Source organism: Liolophura sinensis, chromosome 7, assembly GCF_032854445.1.
Source record: "Liolophura sinensis isolate JHLJ2023 chromosome 7, CUHK_Ljap_v2, whole genome shotgun sequence".
NCBI lineage: Eukaryota > Metazoa > Mollusca > Polyplacophora > Chitonida > Chitonidae > Liolophura > Liolophura sinensis.
The window spans coordinates 46,745,343-46,759,502 of record NC_088301.1 but is presented as its reverse complement, the minus strand read 5'-3'; the positions used below and the strand labels follow the sequence as shown (position 1 = coordinate 46,759,502).

Below are 14,160 nucleotides of genomic sequence, written 5' to 3'. Positions count from 1 at the left end.
ACCAAGGTATAAATCTGTGCATGCACATCTGTTCACAGCAGTGTCACATGATGATAGAAATTACCTATTCCCCATAGGTCACCTTGGAGCCATTAAACACAAGGTGCCAGGAAAATTGCAGTATTACAGAGTTGATTAGAAATTATGCAACTGATTACGAGCCAAAAGGTTCATTAATCAACAACATTGTTTCAATTTATTGAAGTCACCAAACTGTTTCTACAGCGATATTCGGTTGAGGCCTGGGAATATTGACAGTAGTTTTCATCACTGTTTAAGGTTCTTGAGGTTACCAACAAGGCTGAAAATTATGCCCCAATAAAATGTTGTCAGCAGTTTTTTTTACAGTATGGTTAAGTCTGATAAATAAGATAGAAGTACATGCAAGCATGAAGTTCAAACATAAATGTGTAGAAGTTTTGATACATAATATACGTTTGGTTGTTTCTGACAAATTGATTTTAATTTTTATTGTGAGCAAAATTCATGTACAAACTTGTGACCGTCATTTATTTCCTGCGCTTCTAGGCTTTTTAATGCCCAACAACCACAGAGGCATCAGTGTGTGTGGATTGCATGCATGCCCCAAAATCATGAATAAAAATTAATCTAACATTAAATTTCTGCGGAAAACAGAGATGTTTATTATGAAAAATTCAGAAGTTTTTGTTCACAATAATGTGGATATTTTAAGAAATGTTTGTGGGGAATACAGCTTGTAACACTCGTTCTCAGAGTGTCTGAACAATTAGAAGAATTAAGGTATGGTTTGTTTTTTTTTCAGGGAAATTTTAAGTTTGTAATTGAGTTTGGGTAAACCAATGAAATGTAGAATTGTAGAATGTAGATCTAATGCAATGAAGATGTTTTTATTTACTTCCCCGTGTTTTTTAGTTGCTGTAGAAAAATTCAGTGCTTTTGGTTTATTGCAGCTGCTATGGGATGAACAATTTCCAGAATATGCTGATCTGGCTGACATTTTTGGGTTTAAAGATATCCGGTTGCCCAGCCAGAAGTCCTATGAAAGTGAGTAGCAGTAACTGATATAAATTCATTGTTTACATTGAAATAGTGTGATGTGATATGAAAGGGTACATTTACTACCATTAAGAAGAGGCCTTTTAGACATGTGATTGCAAATTCTACTATGTCCATTTGCTAAACATAAAACAGTTCAAACGAAGATCCAAAAGCAGAATGTGTTTTTAGAGTGTTGGTGATTTGGTTGGTGGAGCTTGTGTACTTTTTGGACAGTAAGTACATTTATAAAGCTATATCTGTCATACATCTAACAATTGTAATTTTAAGTGTAAATTTAATTTGGCTTTCAGATTTACTATTAGCAGCAATAAAAAAAGTTTGGTCACAATTTCATGATAAGGTAAGTTTAGGATGATTGTAAATCACTAAGATTTTGATCGTAGCCATAGCTTACAATTGACACCATCTTGCACAAAGGGATTGTAAGCTATGATACCTGTAAGTTATCATCAAAGATTACAGTCGGGTCGACCCTGTTGTAAATATTTATTATTGCCCCAAAATTAATGTTAAACACAAATACTCACCTTAGATAGACTGTTAGTTACTACTTTTCAACTGGGTTTGCAAGTGTGCAATGTAATTGTCTTAAAAAGATGTTATGAACATTTTTCACATTGTTGTTGCTAGCTGCTGAAACTCTCTTGAAAATGAAGGCAAAAAACGTTATTGACCAGTACATTATCACCGTTATGTAGGAGTCAGATTTGTTCTTGGATCACTATTGTAACTTCCAATTACAATATTAAATTACAATCGTCTTACAATTCCTTTGTGCAAGCTTTGTAAATTATTTATACAATCTGCTATATACTCAACTGTAGGTATACAATCAATTTTAGCCACAATGGCTTTGTGCAAGCAGGCCCAGAAAACTTTGATGTGTCATAGATGTTGACGGTAAAGGATCAATTTGATCAGTAATAAATTACAGATACTTTAGCCCAAAAAACACCGTTAATTTCTTGATGTTGACAATTTGAAACAAAAGACTCCTCCATTTGTAATGTATTTCAAATTAAAATTTGTTAAGTATTATGTAAATGTAATCATGCATTTATGAGGGAGATTAAAGCTGTTGTTTTTTTATAAGGTTTTTTTATTATAATAGCCACATAGGTTTATTTTTTTGTTCCAAACTGAAAGCCTGTTTTCTTTATAACTATTCTTTCTGGAAATTCCAAGCAGACTGCAAATCACTCATGATGAGGTAAAAAGTCACGCACCACTGACCTATATGTAGCTGTCATATTGCACATACGTTGAACATATTCTCCAGAACAGCTAATCAGGTTACTTGAAATTTAATAACTGTAAAAATTCATCAGTTACATTGTAAGTAACATGATGACCTGATTTTGAATTTTGAAATAAAAAGTATATAGTTAGATGTACTTTGACATGCTGAATACGAATTTGTTTTTATTCTTTCCCAAATGTTTAGTTCTCATGTGAATTGCAATTTAAAAGAAGTGAAAAGGCACATTTTTTTTTTTACATTTTTGATAGTCATTTGACCAAAACCTATTGCATGTGTGAAGCTCAAATTTGGTGAAGGTAAAAACACATGTACTTTATACTCTTTTTAACAGACTTTCATTTGGTTAATGATCTTAAATACCAGTAGTGTTGTGTTGTGCTTCTTGTTTTTTTTTTTTAACTGTTAAGCTGAAAGTCATGACATTTCATGCAGTTCTAGTTGGTTGGTTATTTTAGTGTTAATTTTTGAGGTATAATCTGTTGTACTTGCAGAATTACATAATAGTATTGGAAGAAGAGATCTTACTGGGACCAGACTTTCTCTTGTTTATGGCTCAGTGTAAAGAAGCACTCGACAAAGATGAATCCCTGTTGGCTGTCTCAGCATGGAACCCAAATGGTGTGTCCTGTATTGGAAATTTCATGTGTATTATTTTGTATCTAATTTAGACAATGAGAAAATTTGGATGAGGAATGAAGTCACCACTTTTATGTAATTATTATTTAATATTAATCTGTTTGATTGGTACATGTCTGTCGAATGTATTTCATCTGTGTTTGTGAGGCAGCATATTTTAGAGTCCTGTAAGGTGGCACAAGTGTGAAAATGGACCTTGAACCTTTATCAGTTAACACAACTTCTAGGTATTGCTGGCAGGCATTAGACGGCCACCCATTGAATTCCGCTTGATGTTTAAATTTTTGGGTTTGTGGTATTAAACTGTTTAGAGGTCTTAAGGTAAGGACATTAAACTTCCAGGCCAGGGAAAGGCCAGCCAGGTTTACAGCAGAATAATTGTACGACTCTCGAACTTAAAAGTACATTGTACAGTGACACAATGTACTACTTGGATTATCAGAGACGGAGGCTAATGCAGTAGTTTGTTGACCACTGGTTAAACCACCTATGAGCTGTGTACCAGTATCAATGACAATAAGTAAAGTTATGGAATAGAAACAAGGACTGGTAACTTTTAGAAATGCAAATTTTGTCTCTGTTTTCTCCTTCTGTGTGATTGGCTTAATTGAGGTAAAAAACACATGCATGCATCCAGGAGTGGATGTCCAGGCTTTCTTATCCTTTGGTTAGGCTTTATTGTGGTGTAGAATGTGCCTTAGTATCACTTCTTTGGTTTATACTTGGTTGTTCTCACTGAGCATTTGACTGAGCAAGTACAATTATTTTCAAAGACATCTGATGCATATTTTTCTCAATACATTTGTAGGCCTTTTTTTGCCATGGTTGTAAATTCATAACGTCTAATGTTGGGATACCTAACAGCAACACATGGTGTTAAAATCAACTGTATTAAAGTGTATAAGGATTATCACCAGTGTTGTTCATATGGCAAAGTCACATGGTCAGGATCACTTTATCAAAGTAAAGTAGATTTTCTGATCTTTGATCACCAAATTCTTTATTATGTTTTCTAAGTGATCAGATATCGATGTTGGTTGGGTGTGAGGGACTTCAGGCTCTTCAACAGTTCAACAGGCCAATTTCTGCTGATCTTTTCTACTTGGGTATTTTTCTCATTTATCCTCTGGACTGACCTGGTGGTCTTTTGACAGTGAAAATCACAGCCTCATATGCCTGTTAAAAAACACAGTATTGGATTTATTTGTTCCAAGAAGAAATAAGTTCTTGTTAAATGTTAATGATAATATTGTGACAGCACACAAATAGTGACACATTAATGCAAAATTATAAGACAACTAACAGAACAGTGAACAGAAATCTGATGTTGTCTTGTGTCTTGCCCATGTACGTCAGTCTTTTATTCTGTCTTGTAATTCATGTATATTGTTATTTTAGTTGTACTCCAGCTCTGTCAGGTGTTAGGTTTTCTGGATGTCAAGTATCCAAGAACATTATCTCATGAAAAACAAAAATAACAGAAATGAAGTCTATTGTTTTTCCCATTAAATGAGCTTCTGTATTGAATTTATTTTGCTCCTGGAATGTGATTTATCACAGCAGCCATAGTGATAATCCTACATGTTCACCTAGTGATGTTATAATCTGTATGGTCAAATTGTAAACATAAACTAATTTATCTAGACTGAGATTTGACAATAAAGTAGGGTATTTTTGTGATTTCTAGGATATGAGACAATGAGTGGAAATGTGTCTCAACTGCTCAGAGTTGAGGACTTCCCAGGGCTTGGATTCCTTATGAAGAGAAGTGCCTTTGAGAAATACCTACAGCCAAATCTTGCCACTTGTTGTAATAACAGGTGAGAATCTTAAGATTTCTAAAACGCTATTCATACTAACTGGACCTAAGATTTCAAGTTGATCTTGAGATTTCAAGAAGCAAGGTTTTCTTGAAGATAAACTTAAATCAGTATGGGAACGTTTTAGGGATAGCCTGGTTAGGCCATAAAAATTAATTAGAAGTTTCTCAGACATTACCACCTGATCATTTCACCCCCTGCCAGACCCTTTTTATTGTCATTTTGAAGGAATCAAAAAAATACGTACCGCTCATTTCATTCATGATTTTTTCTCTGTACATGCCTTAAAATTATAGAAATTGAGCACTCCTAAATCAGTAAAACATTCCTTCATAGTTTGCATTTGTCAAACTGAGTTTGCCAAAGGTCTGCCCTTCCCTACCCCCAGCCCACTAGTTGGTGTAAAATCTTGGATCATCCAACACACAGAAATGGATTATGAAATGAATAAATATCAGATGTGTGGTTTTTCTTATTTTCTTTCAAGTCTTCAATAAAAATAAAAAAATTGTGATGTTGTGTGACACCAAAAAAAACCCCCAAAAATTATCGCCCGCTCGCCTGCCCACTTTTTCCAAAAAAGTCTCTGAGAAACATTTAATTTTTTATGGAGTTATGTTCAATGTGTTTGTAGATGTATGTGACAATTACTAGCCTACATGTAACTGTTAAAGTGACATGACATGACTTACAGATGTGTGAAGATACATGTAAATTGTTTTTGTACTGCATGTACTGTTTTCTTTCTGACAGAGCTTGGGATGGTTGGAATATCTCCCAAAAGGACTACGTTCCACAGATCCTTATCCCAGATTTGTCACGTGTTTATCGGCAACCATATAAAGGTGCTCATGGAATGGATGACTATTACATTGAGCTTTTCCAGAGACCAAGAGCCACTAACCTGTAAGGAAGCATGTTTTTTATTTGGAGTTAGCTTCTGAAAAAAAATTTTTTTGTTTATCTTAGTGATTGAGAATTCTCAATTTATGATTTATTTATAATTAAATATATTATCAGTGTCATCTGATTTATAAGCAATTTGTGAAGATCATTATATACTCCTTGAATATAACAGCAGCATGATTTGATCCTAGGAGTTATAGGTTAGAGACCTGGTTTAATAAGCTCAAGTCAAGAGAAGCGCTTAACACCTTAACATTGGATTGAGATTTAACTCTAGTGTGTTTTTAGCTCATCTTAATGAATAAGGCAAGGTATTGAGAAAGAGTGTTAAGGTCAGCTGTTATGTAAGGTTTTATGTATATGCTTAGTTTTCAGTACATCTTCTTGATGAAAATACTTGACGATGTTGACTGCTTAATTCTTAACTTGACCAATTTTTCTTGTAAGCTTTTTTGTTACGATCAGCTTTTCCATTTACATGAAAACCAAGAGTAAAATTTTATGTTCATACCTTATAATAGTTTTCAGTACATCTTCTTGACAAACATGCTTTGAAGATGTACTATTCTTAATGTTCAGATTTTGTTCAAATTTTTTTTTCTTAAAAATTATCAGGTTGTTGACAGGAAATGTCTATGCATGCAGTTCCATATTAAGGTTTCATGTTTGGGTAAACTAGTGTTATAGTTCCAATTACATCATTACCTTAAATATGGTCATGCTTTGAAGATGGGTACTTTTTAAATCTGAAATAATATATGAATTTAGGCAAAAATGCCAGGTTTTGATCTTCTTGATTTCTCCTATTTGAGTTGGATGTAAAGTCATCTTAATGTGCTATTTAAACTAAAGCTACTAATCATGGAGCAGTAGGGTTTCTCATAACCCTTAGGATTTTAGTTTGAAAGGATGACCAAGAGTTGATAATTATGATCTTTTCACGTGGATAAGTGGGTTAGTGCGTGCAGTTCTGTTTGATACAGTTTTGTTTTTAACTTTGCATTATACCTACATAATGTGCTCTCTCTGTACCTTATGTGCGGGATTTCTTTGCATTTGTGAGAACAAAATTGCAGGATTTTATTTCTCATTGGGATTGTGTAAATGGGTTAATTAGATCTGAAATTTTAGCTCCAGTTGACAGGTGAAGACCTCTTTGTATACATAAACATGTATTTCGATTACATAACTTGCTCCCACTGTATATACAGGCAAGATCTAAATGGTGCATTAAAATGTGGCTGAAGCTGAAGAAAATTAAAGGGTTAATCAGCAACTGGATTCTGTTAGATGTCCTATAAGGGAAAAAGACGAAAATCAGAGCCTACAACAATTACACAGGTGACTTCAGGCTATACGGGTTAAAATTCCCTGAGGTTATCTGTTCAGGATTCGCCCTGCCTTGATGCACAGACTAATATAACTTCCCTTATTAACGTCTTGATGTGCAAATGGTTTGGATTTTTGAATCATTAGGTTGGTGATATCACTTCGTTTAATGTTTTTTTTTTTTTTTTTTTTCATCTTTCCGTGATAATTACATTTAGGCAGGCAATGCACAGACAGAGGAATGTTGTGTAATTCCCTGGAAGATTACTTTTTACATGCACAGACGTTTCAAGATGAAGAAACATCATTTGTGCTGTATTCCTAAGAGGTTATTTATTAAATAAGCACCTACTTAGTTTTCCTTTTCTCTCACCTCTTTATTGCCAAATTCATGGGATTCAGACAAATTTTGAGGTTATTTCAGAAATAAAGAAGGTAACTCAGTTCATTTGTATTGCTTTTACTGATGTTACATGTATTTTTTACCAAAGGCTTTTTAAGAAATGACATCTTGGGAAAATTTTAAGACTTCGTGTGTATGTATGGATAGATTTTTTTAACCAGTTCATTTGTCTATCACTGTTCTTGTCAGAATGTATTAAGCATGGGCAGGTTGACATAGAAAAATGATTTATTGATTTGTGATAACTCTTTTGCCAGTCATCAGAGAGTGTTTGTGGCAGGTGTAGCATCTATGGTGGAACAGCAGTACGACAATCAGATAGCTAACATGTTGCGAACAAGTACAACATTGACTTTGGCAACATTGCCTGGATGCTTAGAAAGAGAAGGTAGTGCAATTCTGCCTCAAAAAGGGTGAGTTCCAATTCTAGAAATATACATAGGGGAATAGCTCATTCATTGTTACTCCTTTCTAAGTAGGTTGAGAGACGTTTGTTTGCTTATATACACAATCGTGAGATGAAGAAATGCTGATTCCAGTTGGATTTTATGACCTCTTGGATTACATGTACGGAACACTTCATTGGATGCAAATGGTTATATGTTTATAATACCACCATTTAATGGACAGATCACAAGACATACTTTGTTTATGAAATATCCAACTTTGATCCATATCATAAAAGTAAATCATATATTTTAATAAACAGAGGAGTGTTCATTTCAGCTCACCAGATGTTTAATTGAAATATTGCTGATGTGGCACTACATCCTTTATTTATTGATACGTGTATTTTAATATAAATTTTTTCTTCCAGTTTTTTTATTTGTTTTGTTTTTTTTTCTTACAGTGCAGTGTACTCCGTGGTATTCACCCAAAAGGATGCAAATGACTTTAGAAATCTCAGAAAATTATGTCGCTGTTTTGGACTCTTTTCATCACCCACTCATCCTCCTAAGGGGCTGTATAAAGGTGTATTAAGGTGAGCAACAGTGCTTATTGTAAAAAGCATGGCTTGGATAAAAATTCCATGTCTCTTTTGGGACCAGTTTTCCTTTTGATGACTTTTTCTCAGGGACTCATTGAAAAATCTTTGAGATACAAGGGAGGAAAAAAGAAAATGAAAAACTAAAGCACTGGCCACATGAACATAATCTTGTGTGTTTCCAGAGGAGAGAAACTGGCGTTTCCAAGATTCTGGTGTGATTTTTATATTCTAACATGTACAAATGAAATCCACCACCATCTGCAGTAGTGGTGGATTCCTTGAAAGCATTTGCTGACTAATGTCAAAATTTAAGATGTCAAAATGCTTAGTTTTTAATGATCCAAAAAAATATGCTCTATAATCCTTTTTTAAATTTTTATTTCAAACAGTCAGAAATAACTACATGTATGTGGAATGGGCCTTCGTTGCTTCTCTGGCATGTTTTGACATCATGCATCAGCTTTTTAACAGACAAAATGTACAGAATGCAAGGTTATGGCTGATTCTGTAAATTAATGTTTGTATGCTGTTTACATTGTAGGTTTAACTATCAGTACAGCAGTGTGATGCTGTTGAGTTCTTTATCACCCTTCCAAAAGACTCCAGGAAACTCCACCCAGTCAATCAATGTCATCCCAAACAAGTGAACCTAAGCATTCCAGACTAATGTGCTCCGAGAAAGGACATCAGTGTGATAATGAGACAGAAACTCTGAACTTGAACAACCTAGAAACCTGACTGCATTTGTTTCATTCATTAAGTTAGGGCAGGTTTTCATGTGCCGGTAATACTTGATTCTGCGCATACAGTGTATTAAGCATATTGCAGTGTTTGAGTGTAAGTGCACGGTTTTAGTATCACTGTGTGTATGTTGACAGTAGGTGTGAGTAAGTCATAATTTTATCGATCAATATAGTTTATTGCATGTTGTATGTAAATGTTCTTTGCTGTAGGTGGACTGCAGTAAAATGTCCAGAATTTACACATTGTGTATGAAAAAACATGTTTGTCTTTCCTGTTCTGATGTTCATCTATTACTTTAAAGCAGGTTTAAAGCATAATTTGTTTCTTCTGATCGAATTATTTTGTATTGTAGTTAATGAATATGTGTTAAAAATTTTACATCAAGTGTGGTTATATTAAAATAGCATGGTGTACATGTACCTATACAGCATTTCTGTTGTGTCAGGCTCGTAACCCTTTAATAGCAAGGTTCAGAGATTTTAGATGCAGTGCAGCTGATGCACATAAACCAATATTAGTGTGTAAGTAGAGAAATACTGGCATGCATGTACATGTACAATCCTCAAAAAAGTATTCTTCTTTCATTTAACAATTTGCTTGGAAGGTGTTAGTTGACAAATGCTAAGTCACAGATGTGAAAGATAATTGGATGTTTGTATATTTACCATTATATCACTATTGATGAATATTTTTTATGATGTACCCAACCAGTCTGGTGGAGAAAACTGTTGCTTCAAAGCAAGGAGTACACCAGAGTTATTTATTTATTTCAGATTTCATTTTGAACAGTTTTAGTTTTTATATTTAGCAACATTTTCCTTAAATTAAATGTTGTTGAAAATGTACACGAAAATTCAATATCAGCTAACATGATGGAGACAGAGTGAGGTAAATTAGATTGTATTATATCTGATGCTCAAAAGGTGACATTTTGCTCTGTAAACAATTGTTGGCGTGTCAAGAGTTTCATGATCTGTATATAAGTGGCAGTCAGAGATCTCATGGTAGTGTATATAGAATAGTTTCCACAAGAACATGATTGCTATTCCATTAATAGAATGAATTTTGTGATATTACATTAGCAACTAATTGTGTTTCATGGGGTGTGTAATCATTACATTATATTACAAGTGTGCATCAACCATTAACATTGAACCAGTCTTAATTGCCCTATCATCCTGATGTAAGAAGCTATAAAAAAAAAAGAAAAAAAAAAAGTGATCAAATCTGTACATAGATCATCTTCCATTCCTAACCATGTATTTCTTATTTCTAGTCTGGGAAATTATGTGAATTCTGGTAGGGATTAAGTGATGCATTTAAAATTTTGCCTATCCATTCTGCAAATGCCAGCAACAGTAAGTTCATGTTAAGGACAAGAATCACATTTCACAATGAGCATTGTTATTACAGCAAAGCTTACTTAGTTTCTGGCCAGTTTGTTTGAAAGTACAGTTTTATGTTTTTATTTTTTTCTCTTAATAATTGATAATCTAGTCTGAAACACAAGTCCATTAATACAGTATTTTGTCACTTCAGAAATCTTGCTTTAAGGTCAAAAATAAGATCCATGTTCATGGTGTCATTTTATTTTTTATTTTTTTATTTTTAATTACAGTAGGCAAAGTTAATAATTGTATAAACTTCAATCAACAGACGATGTATGATATCATGGTATACAGATGATGTATGATGATATATCATATGTTACTGGATGGTGGATTCCTGTGCATAATCTTCGGTTAAGATTCAGTTAAAAGATGCTCTGATGATATTTGTGTCACTACAATTGTTACAATGCCATAAATTCTGGTTCATTTGTCTTTGTAATATCCTTTACTTTCATTTGAGTATAAATGTATACAGATAATTTATATATATTTATATAATGACAACTAGGCATAATTACATCTGTTTTCTTGGAGTGTTGTGGCTTTGTAACTCCATATACACGTAGATGTTTCAGAGTGATTACCTTGCTTAGATATGAGTTAGTCATTTTAGGCATTGATGGATTTCTCTTGGGGGTTTTGTATGATTTCTCTGTCATATTTTTCATAAAATTCCCATTTCATCCTGATGTTTTGTTATTGTAGAACTTGTTCACATTCAGAAATCTGTGTGTCCAAAGTATGATCTGTTTGCAAATCACTTTAAGTAAAGAAGAGAAACTGTTTGTCTTGGTGTTTGTAAATATTTTTGAGTCTTGCCATTGTAATGCGATTAATGTTTGTGTCCTTGTGACAGGAATTTATTGATTTGACACAAGATCAGTTTTTTAGGCAGATCTCATTGGTTTCATGGCTGAAAGTTTCGTGATTACACTGTCAGGTGGATCATTTGTAGACAATAAATCCACATAACATGACCACATCACATGCCTGTTTCATGTTTCAAAGGTAACATTTAAGGAAACACCTACATATACTGGCATTGTGGTGATGTGATATCACAGTTTTTCTGATCTTGTCTTCAATGAGCGCTTCTTGTGTGCCCTCATTGAATTGTACATGTGAAGAGTTCACAAGTTGCGACATGACGCAAATAACAAGTATAGAATGAATCTTAAACCTGTATCAGTCATCATGTAGGTATAATTCCCAGCATACAATGTGAACAATCCTTGTAATCAAATAATGTATGTTAGGTGAATTTAGCTGATGATAGTGAAAACTGTGGTATGCTGGTTGTGAAAGTGTGACAAGCTATACAGATGCATGCAGTATTGCATATAATGTATTCTGGTAACTAAAATTCATATACAATATGTGTTTGAATGCCCCAGAATGCCAGCATAATTATTCTATTTAATACCTCTTAATGTAATTAATACTTTATAGTTCAGCTAAGTGTGCATATTGTGTTAAATTAATACTATATCTGAATAGCATTATCAATAGATTGTAAAGTTGGGCTACATTTGTAAATCCTTGTCTGGCATCAGTCTTGTGACTTTAGTTGTTAGGTTTGCAAAGGGAAAACAATAAAATCTGTATGGAAGACATGGTGATTGTCATCTAAAGGTGGATGTGTTAAAAGTGTCCTTTTGCATCTAGACCCTTGCACTCCAATTTTCTTGGAATGTAATCATATTTTCAAATCAAGCTTGTCTGCTTTCACCCTTACGGCACAAGATTGCATCTAAGATTTTGAATTCATTTTAAGCCATACATTAAAACTAAGGCGAGCATTTGTGCAATCTGGCGTGTAGCTTGGATGTTTTAATAGTATTGCTGTTCTTGCATTAGTAAGTTGGTCGTTAAGTTCTGACATCCAGAGCTTCAGTGCAAAATGACCTTTTGCATCATCTTGCAACTACGGTGAATTTTCTCTTGGAGCTTTAACATGCAAAGATGAAATGTTTAAACTCCCCTAAAACTCAAAATATTCTGACTCTCACCTTTTCTTTCACTGCCATTCCAAAGCAGTGAACTCCCCATAGATGTGATTGACATTGTGCAAATCTGCACAGTTACGTTGAAGTAGGGCAGGTTATATATTACAATATTTCACGTGTTGAAATTGATTATTTTTAAGGATGTGTTATTTACGAGATCAATGCACCATGAATATGTATGGTTATCTGTATTTCTGTTTGTAACATACTGTTGACCGGATTCAACAGTTCAACATGGTTTATATAGTCTATCATACAAAAGAGGATGCAAGGGTAAAGAACTGTGAATTGATGTACAACATTAAGGCTGTGCCTCTTCGCTCCTTTTTACATATTCTCATTGGTGGCACGGATAGATTTCAAATGTATGGAATTAGTGTGTGCACATCAGGCAAATTGTAGATTGATGTATGACTGTTTTATGCTGTTTTTTTAGGCTTGTTGGGCTGACAAAATTCAGAATAATAATTTTTTTTCCTGTTATTTATTTCACAAGTCTAATGCCAGCATGGATTGTAATGCTTGTCATAAATATATTGCCTGCAGTTGTTTTGCTAGAGCCTCTTTTAAACCTCTTTGCAATAATACTTATGTGCAAGTTGATTCCCTTGGTTATAAGTGATCGGAATGCTGTTTCTGAAGAGGATTTTCATGTATGTCAATGGCATAAATGACGTTTACTGATCTGAATCTGGTCTTCATTGTCAAGTATATAATGGTTGAATGTTCCTTTTTTCCTCCCCTCTTCGTCTCGTTATTGTGCCAGGCTGCATGTATGCTTTTATATCTGTTTGCTTGTTATATGAGATTAATAAACAGCCCCTGCTGATATAAGGCAAAACAGTATATTCACAGATGTCGAAATTTGTTTTATGTATTTCATATATTTATTGTTTGGTTATTACATGTACTCTGGAAACGTAAAATAAATTTGTATACGCTTACAATATGGTCTATTTTATATATTATTATTACTTTGATTTTATGATCTGTTTGCCCATAAGCCAGCCCCCCCCCCCCCCCCCCCCACACATACAAAAATGGAAAGGAGCCTGTGAAGAGCTGCTGTCTGTCCGTCCTTCCGTTCATTTTATCTGCATCATGAATGCAATATTTTGAAAGCAAATTAAGGGATTACTATTAAACTTGGGCATGTTGTCTTTATATCGTTTAGAGGATGGTTGAGGTTTATATTTTTGTCTGCAGAGTTGCGTCATCCAAGATGACTGCCTCGCTTGGCGTTCAGCATGAAGGGGATAGTGCAACGACTGGTTGACCCGTATCAGTATAATGGCTCGGGCGGGGCGGCTTACTTGCCTTCGGTAAGTCGTCTCAGTGATGCAGCACTAAATAAAAGAGCGGTGGAAATCCGTCCTGCAACAAAGGAGGCACATTACACGTGCATGCACCCTAATGATTCCTTCGTCGTCATATGACTGAAAAATTGTTGAGTACGACGTTAAACCCCAAGCACTCACTCACTCCAAGATGACTTTCGATAAAAAAATTGCTTTCGCGTACCGCATAAATATTCCGCATGAAAACATTCAGATTTAAGGAATTTCAAAAGAATTTTCACATGTCAACAACGTAGACTTCGATGAGTGTGTTGATGTATTTCATTTAAACTTATTT

General features: G+C 34.2%; 1 protein-coding gene across 2 annotated transcripts in view; it reads left to right on the top strand.

Annotated features, from left to right (window-relative positions):
• LOC135470259 (protein O-linked-mannose beta-1,2-N-acetylglucosaminyltransferase 1-like) overlaps nucleotides 1-13,460 on the top strand; it is a 31,608-nt gene extending 18,148 nt beyond the window's left edge. For both annotated transcript variants that reach the window (XM_064749084.1, XM_064749085.1), the window contains exons 16-23: nucleotides 933-1,026; nucleotides 1,332-1,381; nucleotides 2,794-2,920; nucleotides 4,626-4,758; nucleotides 5,512-5,664; nucleotides 7,654-7,809; nucleotides 8,247-8,378; nucleotides 8,926-13,460. In XM_064749084.1, coding sequence (XP_064605154.1) covers nucleotides 933-1,026; nucleotides 1,332-1,381; nucleotides 2,794-2,920; nucleotides 4,626-4,758; nucleotides 5,512-5,664; nucleotides 7,654-7,809; nucleotides 8,247-8,378; nucleotides 8,926-9,031 — 951 coding nt within the window. In that variant the 3' untranslated portion in view covers nucleotides 9,032-13,460. The remainder of the gene's footprint in view (nucleotides 1-932; nucleotides 1,027-1,331; nucleotides 1,382-2,793; nucleotides 2,921-4,625; nucleotides 4,759-5,511; nucleotides 5,665-7,653; nucleotides 7,810-8,246; nucleotides 8,379-8,925) is intronic.
• The last annotated feature ends 700 nt before the right edge of the window (nucleotides 13,461-14,160 follow it).